Below are 18,547 nucleotides of genomic sequence, written 5' to 3'. Positions count from 1 at the left end.
CGATCTCTCGCTTTAAGAATCAATCCGTTGGAAACGCATATCTGGCTCAATCGGCCTCGTTTGAATATCCGACCATCCGCGCACGATTCGCTGCTTTGTCCTCGGATCGCTTAGGTTTTAGAGGACACGCAATTAACTCCATCCTCTCCAGTAACGCCAGTGAACTAGGGTACTAATACCTACTCTCTGCTTAACTCTAATCTCTTTAATTGCTTCTTGTTGTTATGTCGAAGCACGCGGCAAATCGTATATGCCAGATGATAAATGTAACGCACGTGACTGCAATTCTGTTACGACTGTAAAATGAGAACGTGAATGTTAGCACAACCCGCGTAAACTAAGCTAATAAACGTTATTTATCCGCCGTTATGGTTGTTACGAGGAATCGAAGAGTTTAGAGTTTTGTTCTAAGGATGCAACTTAATGTGGGTGAAGTTTTACCCACAGGTGTTAATTCCAGTGTTTGGTACAATTTTTATTAATAAGATTTTGATAATTTAAAACAGTATTAAATGAGAGCTTTTTACATTAAAATAGTGTTAATTTAAAAAAAATTCTCAAAAGTGTAAAGAGATTCTTAATTATGCAGATAAATTTTCACCTAGAGTGGCATTAATGTCAGAAAAATATGAGGAGCGCTTTAGGATTAAAGGATACAATTTTTAAAAATATACTCTCCAACTCTCGCAAAAACACAGCTACATTTCGTTTATAATTTCTCCTTTGACCCAATAAGTGCTTTCGCCTTTTTCGCAATGTTTCTCGATTGTCTTAGCAGAGATGCTTCCTGCAACGTTTAATGGTGACAAAGAAATGTTACGATATTAAGAACAGTTTTATTAATATCGCGAAATGCGAAAGTTATCTTCTTAAACATCTAAATTATTTCTTCATTTTTTTTAGGCTTCTTTTAGCTTCTCAAAAATTAGTATTGAAAATTAGTATTCTCTAGTGTAAGCTCTACATATAATTCATAGTATCATTTAGAACGTATCCTTCGTACGATCTTCACATCATGCGGTGCAATACCAAGTAGCTGCTGGAGTGAAGTGAATAGTGGTTTTTTAGATGTTGATGTAAAGCTTTTTTTCTTTGCATGCTAAAAACTGAGATAGCTTTACGTGTTGGGGTTAGTAAAAATTTTGAGTTTTGCACAAATTATGTGACAATGTGTTATATCAGTAAATTTTGTTGCTTATTTGCAATTTGCTAAAATTATTCAACGCAATAGATTTTACATCGAGTTTAATATTTTTTGGTCGACGAAACTTTTTGTAACAAGCAAAATTTGTTTTGTAGCAAGTTTGTTTTCAATATACCTGACTGATTGGATATTTAATAGCGTAATGATCATATAATTATTTTATTATTTGGGGCTTATTTGATAAGTGTGTCGTTTCTAAAAAACATGCTTCTTCTAAATAATTGATACATAAATTGTTGTTTTTTAGTGAGGAAATTGAATAATATGTTATAATAAAATAATATATATTTAATAAATGTTACTAAATTTATTATTATTAAAAGTATTATATATTACTACAGCGAATTTTTACATAAGAACGACACAAGCACTCACCTCGATTTTACACCTACTAAATTTTCATTGTACAAACAAATGTGTTATGTGTTGCCGGTTCTAATTCCTTAAAGCCCTTTTTGAAGTAAATTAAGTGGGTCTTTTGTGCTGAGTCTTATTCTCAAGTACTCTATCTGTAAATTTAAGATTGTCTGAATATCTTATTGTTGCTCGCAGAAATTGTTGTGGAATTAAAGAATTAACCTCGTACAATTAAACAACTTTACATTATTGTACGTAAATCGTAATAAATAAATAATTGCGTTCTAGTTTCTAATTTATTCATCTCTTAATATGTTTCCAAGAAAGGAAAGCGTAATATTGAAATAAATTACTTGAAAGATAATTATCATGATTGTGACATGGTCATGGTCGCCGTAAAACTTTGTGCTGCTTACGTAAAATGCAAACGGACCATTTCTTGCATGCGCCGTCCCTCCGAATCGATCCGTGTCTCTCGCTCGACCGGCACCGCCCAACAAATTAGACTTTCGGGAAGAGTAATAAGTACGCTTGCATGTCACGTACTTACGTTCGGGAAAGATTTGCTTTTCGTGCCCGCGTGGGGCGGATTTGCATCAATGTCCTCTTTTCTCGACATCCTCGCAACGGTCTTCCAAGTATTCGATAAACTGTCATTTCGTGGGCACTTGCGCTCTTCAAACTTTCATAACTTTTCATATTTTCTGTTACAGTAAGCACATCTTTGAAACAGTTATGTATAAAATATCTAAGCTTCTCACAATCAAACTTTGATAATACTTATTTTGAGTTAACATACGCAAAAAGTAACATTGATTATTTATTTTTACGTTATAATTAAAACATCTTGTTATTGTTCGCGGAAATTGTTGCGGAATTAAAAAATTAAACTCGCATAATTAAACAATTTTATATTATTGTACATAAATCATACATAAATAATTATAATTATAATTCTAGTTTCTAATTCTTTCATCCCTTAGTACATTTTCAAAAAAGGAAAGCGTAATAATAAAATAAATTACTTGAAAGATAATTGTCAAAGACGATGATGACATGCAGGTCATTGTTGTAAAATCTTGCGCTGCTACGTAATTTACTTAACGTAACATAAATTTGCATGGAATTTCATCAAGAATAATTTCTTAGTAGAATCCGTTTAATAAGTATTTTCTAAGACGATTAATCCTTGCAGCGTTGATGTCACTTTATAATAACTTCCGATAAGGAAGATACGAATTGATTCGCAAGGCAATAAAGCCTTGCGATAGATAAATCCTTGGACTAACGGGGAAGCCGAGAAACTTTTATTTATTACGCATTCCACACACATACATACAGGCAAGACAAAAGATTTATCCTCGGCGATCCGAATGTACGAGCCATCTATAAAATGTCGGACATGCTCGCATAAAATTCACGCCGTCTACAGATCGGTACATCGAGCCAGCGTACGGAATGGAACAATGTCCCGGACTCGTACGTCACTAACGAAATGTTAGAATTATGGTTCGCGTAACAATGCGATGAGATAACGTCGATACGCGCCGATATACCACGGATTGTACATTGATCAAGTATACATTCCATTAGGCTAGCACAAACTTGTCCAATGGACGTCGTAACGCGGTTTAATATTGATCCTTTCGGAAAAAGCTGCTTTCAGCAAAGAGCATAAATATTTCCATTTCCACGTCGCGCACAAAGATTCTCGCCGCTAGATTTAATTAGGCAAATATACCATTTTTGCGGTATTTCTCAGCTACTCTCGAAAGCGCGAGGTAAATTTATCTGTAAGTAAATCATTACTTACAGAACGACAGATATTTGTTAGTTTTATTGTCTAACGTATAAAAAGTATGAGAAACTGACGTGGCGATAAAAACTTGGGAGCATTTGTCTTATGCAATCCGACGCAAAACAAAGAAAATTGTGTCGACGGAGAGAAACTAGATATATCACTGGGCTAGATGCGAAAAATGCACGAAAAGATTTTTAACTGCCAGGTTACAGGGGTGACGTTTTTAGAATCGCGCCGGCGAAGGTTGCGTCGTACTTGCGGCGAAAGAAGATTACGTGAGGAGAATATAGCGCAAAATCCTTGAAAATTGCCGCGGAGGCGGCTTACGCATGACGCGAAAGCTTTAAATTTAATAGCACCCCTAGCGTTTTGTTAACATTCTATTTTGGAGCGAAAGAAAGAAAGATGTATCGATAAATTATATTTCTATTTCTTATTTTTTGCGAGATTTCAGAGATATTTAATCTTAGAGCTCTAGAATGCCTCTTATATTTTTCTAACGTTATTACCACTCTGCGTGAAAATTTACACATAATTAAAATTTTTTTCATATTTTTTTTTACTTGGGTTGCACGGTTAAAATAACGAACACTTCTTTAATACAAAAAAATCTTATAAAATATTACTTTAAACTATCAAATTTAAAAAAAAATTGTACTAACTTGAATTGAACACCTGGGTGAAAATTCACCTATAATAGCAAGGTTAATGTTTCTCAAACACCGCGGGCGACAAAGCATTCGAAAGTATGGTCTTTATTCGCGAAACAAAAATCAATAAGGAAGTTTGTTTCCTTTTTCAATTGAATTAACTATAGATCGCGATTTTGATTCCCATTTGTACGTGCTTTTACTTTTTACCGCGAATTAAGTGCCAGCGCAATTCACTTTATGTTCCATCGGGTGGCGAACCGTATAGCAGCCTCAAACGCGGATATTTTACAAATGGCACCGGCTGAGTAAATGCGGGTATCGCCTTCTCTTTTTGCGGCCGCGCACCACCGCCGACGTTAAGCGAAATCTCAGTAATTGGCTCGGCTGTATTTCGAAAACGTCGAGCGACAACGAAAGATACATCTTCCACCTCCATAAATAAAACCCGCTTACCGCGTGGCCAGCTATCTCACCTTTCTCGAAATACGAATTTCCGTCCCAATATCGCTAATTCCAAACGCTAATTCCAAACGCTCACGATGAATTCGGACATTTCGACGGAACGTTTATTATAATTTTGAATCGTTGCTTTTGAATTTTTGAAGTTTCTCTTGCGTTTCCGTAAAATCGTTATCTACAGATGAATTTCCCTACCTTTTCAGGCTCGGTTAAACCACGGTTGTACATCTTGTTTTTCCTTTTCTTGAGAAATACTAATTACGAAATAAATATCCATCTTTTTTAACTGTGAACTTTTTCAAAATGACAATTTTACATTAAATAGTAATAAAATATTAAACACAAGAACAAATACACAAACGTAACGTAACATGATTTGTAAATTAATTTATAATTAGAATGAGACGTTTTTCTTGGATTTTACAAAGCGGGGAAAATACTGTCGCAAATATATTTTTTAATTTGAGTCACTTGTTATTTATTTATTATTAAACTAAAAAAAACGAATGACGGATATATGTATAAGCAAAAATCGCAAAATATATGATAAAGGAATACAAAAAAATATTAACACATAACATCAACAATCCAGAACATTAATATCAGCAATAAAATACATTTCGTTATTATTACTACACTGTATATAACAAAAATTATTTTTAATATTTTTTGGAATAATGTTTCTGAAATAAAACTTTTATATCGGTGACTGACAATGTATTGTTACTAAAGGAAAATATAATGAACGATTCGACATTATGAAACATGGAATGTAAATGGATGAAATATAAATTTGGAAGGCCGGAGTTCTATTTCATGTAGCTGCCATAAAAGTATTCCGCAAAGGATCGTTTTTAAACTTGTCATACAAATACTCGAGATAAATTTTGCTGAATCTAATGCTGATAAACGAACGCGTGTATAATCGTAAATGCTTGTTGTAAAATACAGCGTGAAAATACATAAAATGCATGTTTATGACAGGAGTGTACGAGAAGAGAGCTCATTCTCAGCATTTTTGTAGAGATATCACCGAAGCGTGCTACATCTCCTGACTCGCCGTTTGACGTTGAGCTACAGCCGAAGAGCGATGTAATCAACGATACGCTGTAAAACATGGCAAAAATGAAAGCGGATGAAACATATCGGAAAACCGAAGTTTTATTTTGCATAGATATCAAAAGGGATAGGATGTACGCGATAGGAGAGGGGGGATGATTCTCAGTATTCGGTATTCGTGAAAATGTTGCGGCATTGCATCGGCGATCTCGACGCTTGGGTTTGCACCGCGTGACAAAAAAAAGAAAAAAAAAGAGTGACCACGTTTACGCGGTGACAACGACGCGACGCCCGAAGGATATCCTGTCGGTCCGGAATTATGGCTTGCATGCCGAAAGAGGGTCGACAAAAAGATTACGTGGTTGTCGACGCGACGTGGCGAAAGTGCTGACCGAGTTGTCGGTCGGTGGCGGATCGATACCGCGTCGCGAATCCCGTCAAAACTTTCCAGCCGAACCGGCTCATCCAGCGATCCGTACCATCGCGATGTACCGAAAGGCGAATTCGCGGATCAAAATGGGATTATATTCTCGGTGTCGAGTAGTGGAGACATGTCCTACCCGTTCGCAGTAATTTGCACCACCCCGCCGGCCACCCTTTACGCCGATCTAACCAACACTCTCGCGACCGTTTCCGCGATGTGTTTTATTAGCGTGTTAACAGTTGGCGAATTAATGGCGGTCAATAACATCATGACGGTCAATCTTGTATGGCGGAATTCCATATAGTTGCTTTAGCCGCAATGTCAATGGACGTTGGTGAGAAATTGGCATAATCTGCTCCGCGCGCGGTAATACCGAATAAATTGCTTTTCGGTAACCATGAACGAATGAGTTGAAATAGAACTTCTGAAAATCGTAAATGTATCGCACTCGCCAAATTTATCGTTATTTCGCAATGTTTAAAATTGTAAAAATTATTATTATTAATTTTTCAAACTTTGTTCCCTCACTCTTAAAACAGAACAATAAATATGTTTTGGCTTTACCAAGGTTTTATCAGCCGAAATTAAAAGCTACTGCATTGTGTACAAATTAGAAGGCGAATTAAACGCATATTGAACCAATAAATAAATAAAATAATGTAAACTGTTATCTTGTAGGCAACTGTTTACATTGTTTTATTTTTTGTTTTTATTCCGGCTTTGTTTAATTTGTTATGTATTCGTTTAATGTGTCTGACTTTGGATGTAGCCATTTTGATCTTATTCATTTTTTAATTTTTAATTTAATTTTCATTATTTCAATTTATTGACTCAAACACTTTAATTTAATTTTTTAATTTATACGCGATGCAGTAGTTTTTGCATTTGGTTGATAAGACTCAATATGGTTGAAACGTACAATTTACGATTCTCTTTTATAAAAAAATATATTTTAAATTTAACATTATATTTTCGTTATTTGACTTTTAATCCTCGAGGCATAGTCACAGATATTTCGTGTCCGAGATTTTTATCGATAAAAGTTTTTCAAAATTTCAAAGGTAGTTAAATTAAACATTTTATAAAAAAAATTTATTCTAGAAACATGAAAGAATATTAATGAATTTTTAAAGATTTTTTGAAGCACGTTAATTAATTGAAAAAGTTATCAGAAGTGAAATATCTTTGAGTGGATCAATAAGGTATCTTTTCATTTTGAAACCTTTAAGAATTAATTTCCTTTTCTTTTGCATTGAAAGACCGAGGCTTTGAGTTTATTGATTCGTTCCCTATCACCCAGCAATTTAATGCAAGAACAGATTGTAAAAATAACTATCTTTTTAAGCACGTATTTTTATTTGGACATATTTTACTATCTCTCGCGTTTAAAGAAATTGGTAGTAATTTCTTCTGAATACTAAATGACGAGGAGTGCTGGCTGCATATGTATACGTTGTACATGTATATATAATGTATACGCGAGTTGTGATAAAATTGCGAATGCGATTCCTAAGAGCGGTTGCTCTTACCCATTGCATCGTATTTCACCCAGCACTGTTCTATCGAAACAAAACCGAAATAGTAATACCCGCAAGCGCGAATGGGATAGAATTTTGCGTACACCCAGTCGCGAACAACCAGTCGCACCAGCACGTAGCTTGTAAATGAGATTAAGACGAATAGCGCCTTAGTTTACCGCCGTGACGTCGTCTCGGAATGCTCGCTACGCCGCTTTCATTTTGCCGGAATTACGCCGGATGTAGTGCAGATTGCGCCGCGGGAAAGAGGCGATTAGCTATAAGAACACGGCGCGGTGCGGCACGATATCGCGATCGCAGCTTCGATTTTCCGCGGCACGGATGGTGCGGATTAACTATCGTTGCGAGAGTCTAAAATTATGATGTCGGCGGGCACGTGTAGCACACAGCGCAACATCTTGTAACTTATCTTCCCGTGCAGTATATAAAATATATCGATGATACAACCGCCTGTAAAAGACTGATTTATTACGAGTCGAGTCGAAACTGCTTCGAAGATGAAATACTACCACTTGCAACCGCACGCTATAGCTCACGTTTCGATTCTCTTTTATTTGACTAGAGGAAGAAAACTATTTTCTGGTTTGCAATCCGGTAATTCATCGTAGATTCATCTAATTACGTTTCTTTAATACGTACACGATATTTCGAATCGAAGTGGGAAATGCTCTCTTCTTTAAAGGTTTGAAAGTTATGAGATTCGTCATGAGCAGTGCATGTAAATATATTCGCGTGCCTTTTCTGTGAAATATGGTTCCACGGTTTTCTGCACGAATCTTTTTATAATATCGCAAAACAGCGGCTGGTGGTTCATAAAAAAGATATATATCGGTGTTGTTTGCATATTTACGACGAGGGAAAGTCAACATTCCACCATCACGAGGAAGTAGGAAAGAAACGCGATTGGAACGCGATATACGCGAACGGAAGCTTAGTGTTGCCCGACGGTGAGTAAGCTATAAAATATCGAACGCCTTGGATTGTAAACAAAAAAGCGGTGTAACACCTTTTACATGCAGAGTTGTACATCGCGCGCAACTCTGTATGCATCCATATTGATCGGATCAACGATACGATCGTCGAACGAAGTGGTTTCTACTTGATGCAGTGTACTCCACGAGCCGTGATAAAGAGACAAGAGGGGCAAACCGAAATCCCTTTCGATCGCGTTTCAGACAAGCCATCCGCACAGATTCGAGGGTTCGCTCTTCGAGAGCTCCACTTAGCAGCGCGGTGAGATAGGATCGATTCGCAATCGTTCCAATTGCCAGCCAGAAAGTCAAAACGGTTTGAAGAATTTCCTTGACAGCTGGATCCTTTCGTGGCGTCAGTGATTCAATCGGCTTCTTGTCGTCCTCGCTTCACTTTACTGTTCTTACCGTGATTCGTTCGTTTTCCGAAAAAAGGTTTTAGATTGGGAACGATAATTCGAGATCCGTGATAAATTATATTCTGGACACTGAGAGAAAGATAGGTCAAAATATTTTACATTTTAAGAAAGACAAAATATTCAAAAATATATTATGTGTACCACGAGCCATTATTTAAATTAACAAACATCCATGATCCATCCAATTTTAAAAGATGTAAAAATGCAGGGGGGGGGGGAAGAGGCGTAAGTTAATTATTTATACCATTTTATTTCTTTTATTTTTTAATTCTTTTTTAAATATCATTTTATAAATCTGTATTTCTTATACGCACTGAAGTCTGAAGTTATCAATACGTTTATTTTCTATTTCTATTGATAATAACTTTAATGTCGACAATAAAATGAATCATTTTCATACACAAGTTTGATAATTGTAGTATTATTTTGAAATTTGATTCCGACTCCTATCATCGTAACACCATAAAAGGGAAATATTTCGTGCTCTATTAAATTATTTTACTTTTTTAATGGATTTTGACTTTTTATTAAATATATCGTTTAATCATATAATTAGTCTTATAATTTTTTAAAATCTTGTTTCAATCAAATAATTGATTCTAAATATGCTAAAGAAAAATGTGTGTGTGAATATTGAAAATTGAATATTAAAAAATCGGACAAATAATAGTAAAAAACCTAAATCAGTGAACAAATGGTTATACAATACATTACAGTCTTTATTTTAAAAATTAAAAACTGCGAGCTAACGTTACATTTAGGACGGTGTAATAATTTCTAATATTTTACACAATTATTTTACACTTTTTAACTACAACGGGATTTTATTGAAGAAAAGAATACAATTTTCTTTATTATTATTATTTTTTCCTTTGCATACGCTAATCAATAAGACTGTCAATTAACAACAAATGTATTGAAAAAAGTTATATTGAATATAAAACGGTATTTATTTGATGATTTTTCATGGCCAATATGACGAAAAGTTATGAATTTTATTGAAGTAAAAATAAAACCAACATCGTCAGCATCAATTTTTAGTAATATTCTAAAAATTTGTTTATCACATCTAGAATACAAGCAATACAAAATACAAATTTGGTTAAAAATAAAATAAAAGAGTGAAAAATATTTTAATTTTACAAATAAATTCGAAATGTACATTCGTTCACCGCAACAATGTATATCTACTGATATGTACTCATTATTATTATTATTACTTATATTTAGCGTTTATTGTAGTAAAGACGTCTATCTATAACGCATAGCCATGCCACATCATGTAATAACATTTAACAACGCGATTAAGCGACGCCGAGAGATTTCTGCTAGGGATATAAGCTGTCTGTATTATCGCCGCAGATCGATCTACTCCGACATGGAGGAGATTACATTTCGCGATAGCATCTGGTTAACGGCATAATTCGTGGATTCCACTTCGCGTCTTCCAAGACAAAGGTTAATAGCATCTAACTCCTTTGACCGCAGGTATCTAATCTGACGTTGAACATGCCATCGCAGTCGTACGCATTGCGGTTAATAGACCCCAGGATCTTCCCTGTCGGTTCACCAGAGAGGGATGTATTAGGGGGACAGAATTAGTTCCCAACGATTTCTCGCGAGCAAACACCCAAGCAATTCCCGTTCAATTAGATGGTAGGACTTAAGAAATTTTCCTATCGTGTATTCTCTCGTATAGCTGAGAAAATTTTATTAGTGGATACAATCTTATAATAAATTAAATTGACCTCCATCATAAAATATTGAATTTTGTGTAAGAAAAGATATTGGCTAACTATTCGTAAATTAAACTTTTTTTTACTTTGTTTTATATGTCATTACATCACGATAATTTAATTGGCAGATTAATTAAGAATAATATAGCGAAACTTAATTATAATAATTTGTTGCGTATTACTTAATATGCTTTAATATAATTTATTTTATTTTCATCAAATATACATTTCACAATATTTCATAATTTATTTACAAATTTATTTATTAAACACGCAAATAAACAACGGAATATAAATTCTATTATAATAAATTTTAAATGCTGCATTATAATTTATTTTTTTTTAATAGTTTTTTCATTTTTACGTTATAGTTTGATAAAAAATGACAATTATAATATAAAGTACCAAATAAGATTTACTTCATAAATTTTATTTTGTAAGAACTATTTATGAGAATATTGAAATAAATTAAGTGAGAAAAAATCTTTATTTCGATTATTCACAAAAAATAAAATATATCTATTATATTTGTAAATATATAAAATAGTCCGACATTTGATCTTATTATATGTTTATAAATATTAAAAAGCCCAAATCAAAAATAAATTGTAAATAAGAAAGAAACTAAACATAAACTTAAAATTCAATTTAAAAATGATTAGTAATTACATATGAGCAAAATTGATCTCGATATATTACAATATATGTATATAAAATAATCTCAATGAAAATATTTCATTTAGCCTCTGTACACACGTTATTTTTCGGCACTTTGTCTGCATCCCTTAGGAGATACTTACTTAGTTAATTTTTATTACAAGTATAAAAAATTTTTTAAATAATTCTTAAATATATTTTAATATCTAGAAGGTATTTGTATAGTTGTTTAATCACAAAATTTGTATATAAATATTATAATAACACGCTAATTACACATTAATTTAATAATACAATCTTTTTAGTTTTTCAGAAAAAATAAAGCAAAATCTCAATTATTCCATCGTATGTACAGAAAATGAAATTTTTAATTACGATATAGATATCTAAAATATTTAAGAATATTTATAATTTCCTTTTTTCAATAAAGTAACAAACGGTCAGATAATTTTTATATTCTAAATATAAATAATGCATTTTTTGTTTCTTTCTTTTGCATACTACATTTTTAAATTCTATATGCGACAGCGAAACTCAATCGTAACAATCTAAGCGTGTTCGATGAACCGCTCGCCGATCAATAATCACTGCTCAAAAGGTCGATGCATCAAAACAACTCGACTCAACCAACGAATCAATCTGTCGGTTTTTGTTGGAGAATCTATCATCGTAAGTTCGTTCAAGAACGAGTGTTTTGCCACTCTTACGTTACTTTTTCGCGGACTTTGGATTCCTTTTCCTTCGATCCGTCGTTGATGTCGTCCAGTGCCGATGTGTGCTTGTCGGGGAAGTACACGAGGCGGGTCAACATCGAGACAATCGACGGGATCTGCTTTTTCGCGTGGAATTTCTCGTTCTCCGGCACATAGGATTGATACTCGATGGCGACACGGCGGTTAACGAAGGTCATTAGAGTGAGTAGATCGCGGCTGCGCCCGTGAAGATCCAGCTCCTCGCAGAGTGCCTGTATAAACCAGGAGCCCGAGTCTGGATTGCGCCACGAGTAAAAACCTGAAAGTCGTAACGCGCGGTTTACTCTCGGACTGTAGTGGATTGATTTTCCCTTTCCTATATGTAATGAGATACGCTTTGCGCAACCGAGATGCATGCGACGTTATCGATGGCGGGTCTCTCGGTAGGGTAGATGCACCAACGAATGACCCATGACTCGTGATAGTGGCGAGGCAGCGATACGGGACAGGGTAGAAATTTAAAACTCTAGAGATAATGTATGTATCGAGTATACGTCGAGTGCACGCGACGGTTAACGTGCACCTGCCTTTTCTAACGCGTTAAAATATGTAACGCGATTTTTTTCTAGTCTCCACCTGAAAAATGTAAAATCTTAGAAGGTATAACAACCTATGCATAAATAGAGTAGTTCATGTATCTCAACAACGCCTTGTTTTAAAAAAAGTTTTCGGAATAAAAATGTAACGAAATTAAAATAAATTTATTGAAGCTTGTGTGAAGCTGATGGAGTTGTTAAAGATAGTTCACGTCGCTGAGTTGACAGATTTGTTACGACTTTGAGATAATCCAGTCTAATAAAAACTTGCAGCTTTCCAGGGCAATAAGTTTAAATTAATCTTAACTTTCCGCGCATATACGAGCAACCGCATACTCCTTACTAATTGTGTTGCGCGGAACAGATATATTTTAACCTGAAATTACAAAGTTCGGTGTTACCTTGGTATAGCACTTAAACTTCTTAGGAAAGCCGCGTACATTCTACATTTAGATGGCATCGAGTCTTAGACCCCGCCTAATGGGCTTGGGATTAAGTGAAGTAACGGGATTAGGAACACAGCGACGACAAGATGCGGAACATGATCTTTATAAAAAATGTACATACAACATTTGTAAGAAAATTGTTAAATAGACTATTGAGATGATTAATAGAAAAATGTTACAAGTTGCATTTTATTAATTCAATTTTATCTATGCTCGAGTATTTAACTTTGATTATTGAAAGGTCAGAAGTTTTAATGAACTCGCATTTCTTAATGCCTAAGTCGTGATCACAACGAATAGAATTGGGAACGATGCAAACACAATTACAAACTCCAAAGTTCCAGCACAAATCGTAGTTCAAGTGGAATAAACTTGAGACGTTGAAGTTAATCATTGTAAATAGTTTTTGAGTTTTTACTTCCTTAATTTGTTCTTAGACAGTGTCGTTTGCACGGACGCTGAGCATAGCGTTAAGTTGCTTGTTAGTTTAAAATTAGATCATACTATACTCCTTTCCTGTCTATATGACAAATAGGATTGCAACGCCGCACCCGCGGGATTCCTTAATCTGGGATTACTTTGCATATGTTGTAGATACACACGCCAAAATCTTGCTGCACGTAAATCGTTAAATTATTTCGTCTCTTATTCCACTGTTCCATTGATCTTACACCGGTCAGAATTTATCGTCGACTTTGGCCTAAACATGATTAATTTACCCGGTGTCTCCTTCTTGCAAGGGCACTGAATACCATTTTAATTTAGCCACATTTTGTCCCTTATTATTTGATCAAAATTACTTTTAAGTTATAAAGAAATTATCTATCCGCTTGTTGATAAATCTAATAATTGGATAGTTACGAGCCACATAAAGTATTGCCGCGACGTTGAATGTGTTGCATTTGTAAGGTTGCGTTGTACGATCGAAGTGTATTACAGGAAACACGTTGTTAGAATGAGCAAAAAACTACATTTGCATCTGCTTACCATTCAAGAATATGTAAGAGAAATCGATTTCTTGATATATTCTGACAACGTGTTCGCCTTAAATGGCGTATACAACGTGCGCCAGATTTGCACTGTAGCTACTTTTATCTAAGAATCCTACAACTATATATCAACAGAAACAACTTTTCTACAAAAATCCAAACAGCGCTGGTTTTTCAAATATATTATAAATAGTCGAAAATGTAAAAATCTTTTGACAAGTGATCTTTATAACGAAATATCATTTTTTATTTAACCTGAAATAGATTTTCCGTTTAAAAAACTATAATTAAAAGTTTAATACTAAATAATTTTATATTTAATGTCGAAAAGTTATTGAAAAAAATTGTTAAATCCTTATTAAACCTTTTGTATCAACTTTATAATTAAATTTTCTTCTCAATGTCAAGTAACAGTATTGTTTAACACTATAATTTATTATCGTCGTAACTAACAACTTATACATACAAAGTACCCTTCTATCTGGGATTATCTCGACTTACGAATTTCTGAATTTATTGGCATATTGATTGAAAATAAACTAGTGGATTATAATAAAACTAATTAAACATCGTTAACCAGTGATCCAAATTAAATATTAATTTTATAACGCTAAATATTATACTGTTATATTTAAAAAGATAGTAGCTTTGTAATCACTTGTCAAATTTAAGCTAAATATTAATTTTATAATAGCAAATATTATATTAATTATAATCTTAAAAAAATATGTTTAATTATTTCCTAAATAGAAGTCTATAATTGCTTTTCATAATAAAATAATTATTTGGCATAATTAATGTTTTATTCATATAAATGCTATATTCGATCAATTCGACTTACGATCGAGGTCTTGGAACCTAATCCCGTCGCAAATAAGGGGACGGACCTGTAGTTACTCACTGTTTTGGCAATTTGAGAGGATTGGGCGCAATATGCGTTAAACGCTAACAATAGAACACGTGACGCGAAACATCTTAGTACTTACCGGACGGACACGTGCTTGATGATGTATTAACCATACGTTCACTTCCATAGCGAAGTGTTAAATGCACGCTCGCTATCACCATCGGTATGTTAACTACGCGCTTATCTCCTACATGGCATATTAATGCCGCCTTCAGTATCGAGCCAGGTGTTATCCGCGAATTCAGCACCCATATTATTAACCATACGTCCACTTCCTGCTGCATATGTAGATGGCACACATACACGTACGCGCGTTAACAAGTAATCTTCTTCCTTGGAATATTAATAGCGTGACCACCCGCATGCCACGTTTATCATACCACGTAACTATTATCTAACCGTTATTATACATATTTTATGGAACACATAGACATTCTTCGTGGCAGGTTTGAAAAATTCGCTTACTCGTTTGGTGCGACTACCATCGGAATTACTCCAAATATAAAATAAACCCAATATGCAATCAGTGTATGCATGCTCGTAAAATGTATTACTATTCGTTATGAAATGCATAAATACGTCGGGATATTGGGCTTTCACTTGCGTCTCATTTTAATGAACTCACATTCAATTTGCGGATATTAATTCATCGATACTGCACACATGTACACCCACACATACACACACACACACACACACACACACAAATCGTGGCTAGCGCAAGAAAATGTTGCGGTTATGAAAAGCAACACGAACTATCATCTGCTAAATATACGTATCTTCTGTTTCTATTATAAACAAATCCTGTTTATCGGGCTTGCTTAATACTACGAGCCCGGTATATCCGCAAACATCATTTCGTAGAGAGAATATACTCGCATTATATAAATTCTGTTTACGCTCCTTAATCGATAGACGTGCAAAGTAGATGTAAGCAAAATTTGCAGCCGAATAAATTTTACGGCATATTTTCACATGTAAACATAATATAAATATAATTTGTATAGCCATTGCTTATAAAAAATCCGATTTTAATGCAGATGACGTCAACGTATAAGCAGCAACATTTTAGAATATTTTTATTAAATACAGAAAATAAGCGTATTTTCTCTAAATTTCATTTGAACGAATACTTCATGTTTACGCACACGGCACAAGTATATTGAAATAAAAGTTGTTAGAGATGTGCGAACTGTTCGAATACAAATCGAATCGATTTAAATCTGAATCTCTATGAATATTTGAATCCGAAATATTCGAAATTTTCGAATCTAATTGTAAGAGATTCAAATACAAATTACATACATATATTGATACTTTTATAAAATCATGTTTAAAGTGACTTTATATTATATAATTAATATTATTTTTCTTTTACAGAAATCTTATCTACTTTTTATTTATATTAAAATGCTATCCACAACAATAATTATGTTAAATAATTACTAATAATAAATAATAATACATTATGTTTTAATAATTTGATTTAATTTAATTCTATTCGATTCGATTTGAAATTAAACAAAGTACTAATGTGATTTGATTTATAACAAAAAAACCTTGACCGCATTCCCTGGAAGCTTTCACTCAAATGTTTCACGCAAAGAATTTAAATGTAATCAATTCACACCACGTACAAATGTCATTTACATGAATGAGATGCTAACGCTTTGATACAAACATGCTAATTTTGGCGGACGCAATTTGTGATTATCTGAGTTATCTCACTGACAATCGGCAGGTATTTTTCATTAATCCTATCCCGCAGGATTGACATCGCGCGGTATGCTTTGCTGCTATGTGAAATTCTCGTCCAGCAACCTACCAACGCATTTGTTGGTTTGCCGAGTTTCGGCATGTTCTCTTTTTTTTCTAGTTTCCCCGTTTTTCGCGAATTGTCGCGCTGCACTCGCAATAAATCACCGGAATTGCGATCGCAACAAAGTTCGCACTATTCGATTCCGAATTTAGGCGAATCTCAGTCAAGAGTTTGCAATATTTCTTTTGAAACCTTCTGCGATATTCCTACGCATATTGTCAGTGCGTTTACGTCAGTTTGCAAAGTTAGAGTTATTGCATAGTTTCTTTCCGGAATTGCATTTAGAGGGTTATCTTCAACTCCGCCAATATTAAAAGCGAATGCATAAAAGAAAGCTTTCCGCAGTACATACAGAAATTCTTTGAATCATAAAACAACAAAATATTGAAAACTAGTCTATCAGCATAAAATTACATTCATTACATCCCAAAATTACATTCATTACATCGTCACACTTATTTTTAGTTATCTTTTCCGCCACACCGGAGTCTGTAAAACTCTGAAAGTTTATTACACTAGCTATCTCTCTGAACTAAAGTATATTTTTTAGTTTAGCACGTATGAAATCTATATCTGCGAGTCAAAGACAGAAAAACAAGAGACAAATAAAGTTATGGCGATGTGAAAAATACTCTGAGTACGTTGTACCACACTATGGCAAACTAGGAATGAAAATGTCTAAAAATGATAACGTAGAACTTTCTATTAAAATATTTTTATTAAATATTATTTGTCACAAAATACGCAAAATATTTGATTACCAGCAAAATTACTACTTTTTATAACTTTTGTTTTATTGGGTCGTGACACTTTCTGTAATTTATATACATGCCTAAATGAAATTTTGTATATTCATGTGATACCAACCGTTAATATCGTGTAAATAATTACACTTGCATATTCGAATAATTACATCAGTCATATATAATGTTGTATAAATTGTGTATGTGTGTGTGTGTGTGTGTGTGTGTGTACATTCGAACAATAAAATTTGAAATTATAAAATTATTAAACCGTATAATAATTGTGGATTTATTAAATTATTTTAAAATCTTTTTGGAATAATAATTATAAAATTTATTATCTGGAGAAATATCGTGGTATTATATTAATTCGTTGTCATAATTATCCATATTTGTTATAATTGCTACTCTACCCATTATTATTTTTATGTAATTTTTTCTCTTTTTGTAACATTGTGAATTTATAAAAAAAGAAAGTAAAATAAATTTTTAATTGTTTTTTTATCCGAAAAGATATTTCAGATTACGTTCTTTTTATTTGAAATATATTTATTTATAAAAATTATCCGTAAATGTTTAAGATTTAAAAATATGCGCCTCACAAATGTTATTAGTAGTAATAGTAATCATGAAACTATTATATTTCTTGATACTGATGTGTCAAATTTATAATCAGTTATATAATTTTTTTTCAATCTGTAGAATTTTGAAAGAATGATTTTCACTTACAATTAGATGATCAACGTAATGCGTTGCATAATATGAATTACGTATCTTATTTGATATGAGAATTGGCTAAGAGACTTAAAACCCAGACAATCTGACTTTTATCTGTCAGCTAATGGATACATGAGAAAAATATAAAATTGAAAGAAAGAACAATGCTTTTACATTGATCTGAACGGGTATGAAAGAGAAACGAAAAAATGTATCACGATGTGAAACTTGGCCGCGAACGGCCCGAATGGCTTCAAAATAGTCGTTTGGGTGTGCTTGGATGATATCCAACTTGATTTACGAGACATCCTTGTCTCTACAAAAATACTAATATTTATTCCGTATCGATATCTTAGAAAT

At 33.5% G+C, this 18,547-nt stretch overlaps 2 protein-coding genes across 6 annotated transcripts in view; one reads left to right on the top strand and one right to left on the bottom strand.

Annotated features, from left to right (window-relative positions):
* The window catches only part of LOC105193959 (alkaline phosphatase), a 204,364-nt gene that overhangs the window by 87,311 nt on the left and 98,506 nt on the right, over window positions 1–18,547 (top strand). The window lies entirely within an intron of this gene.
* The window catches only part of LOC105193867 (caspase-1), a 40,204-nt gene continuing 32,635 nt past the window's right edge, over window positions 10,979–18,547 (bottom strand). For 2 of the 3 annotated variants that reach the window (XM_011158525.3, XM_039446367.1), the window contains one exon: window positions 10,979–12,289. In XM_011158525.3, the coding sequence (XP_011156827.1) occupies window positions 11,982–12,289 (308 nt within the window). In that variant the 3' untranslated portion in view covers window positions 10,979–11,981. The remainder of the gene's footprint in view (window positions 12,290–18,547) is intronic. The other variant, XM_011158533.3, reaches the window with a different exon arrangement.

Source organism: Solenopsis invicta, chromosome 2 (genome assembly GCF_016802725.1).
Source record: "Solenopsis invicta isolate M01_SB chromosome 2, UNIL_Sinv_3.0, whole genome shotgun sequence".
NCBI classification, from domain to species: domain Eukaryota; kingdom Metazoa; phylum Arthropoda; class Insecta; order Hymenoptera; family Formicidae; genus Solenopsis; species Solenopsis invicta.
The sequence above is the reverse complement of the archived record's forward strand: the minus strand, read 5'-3'. Positions and strand labels throughout refer to the sequence as shown.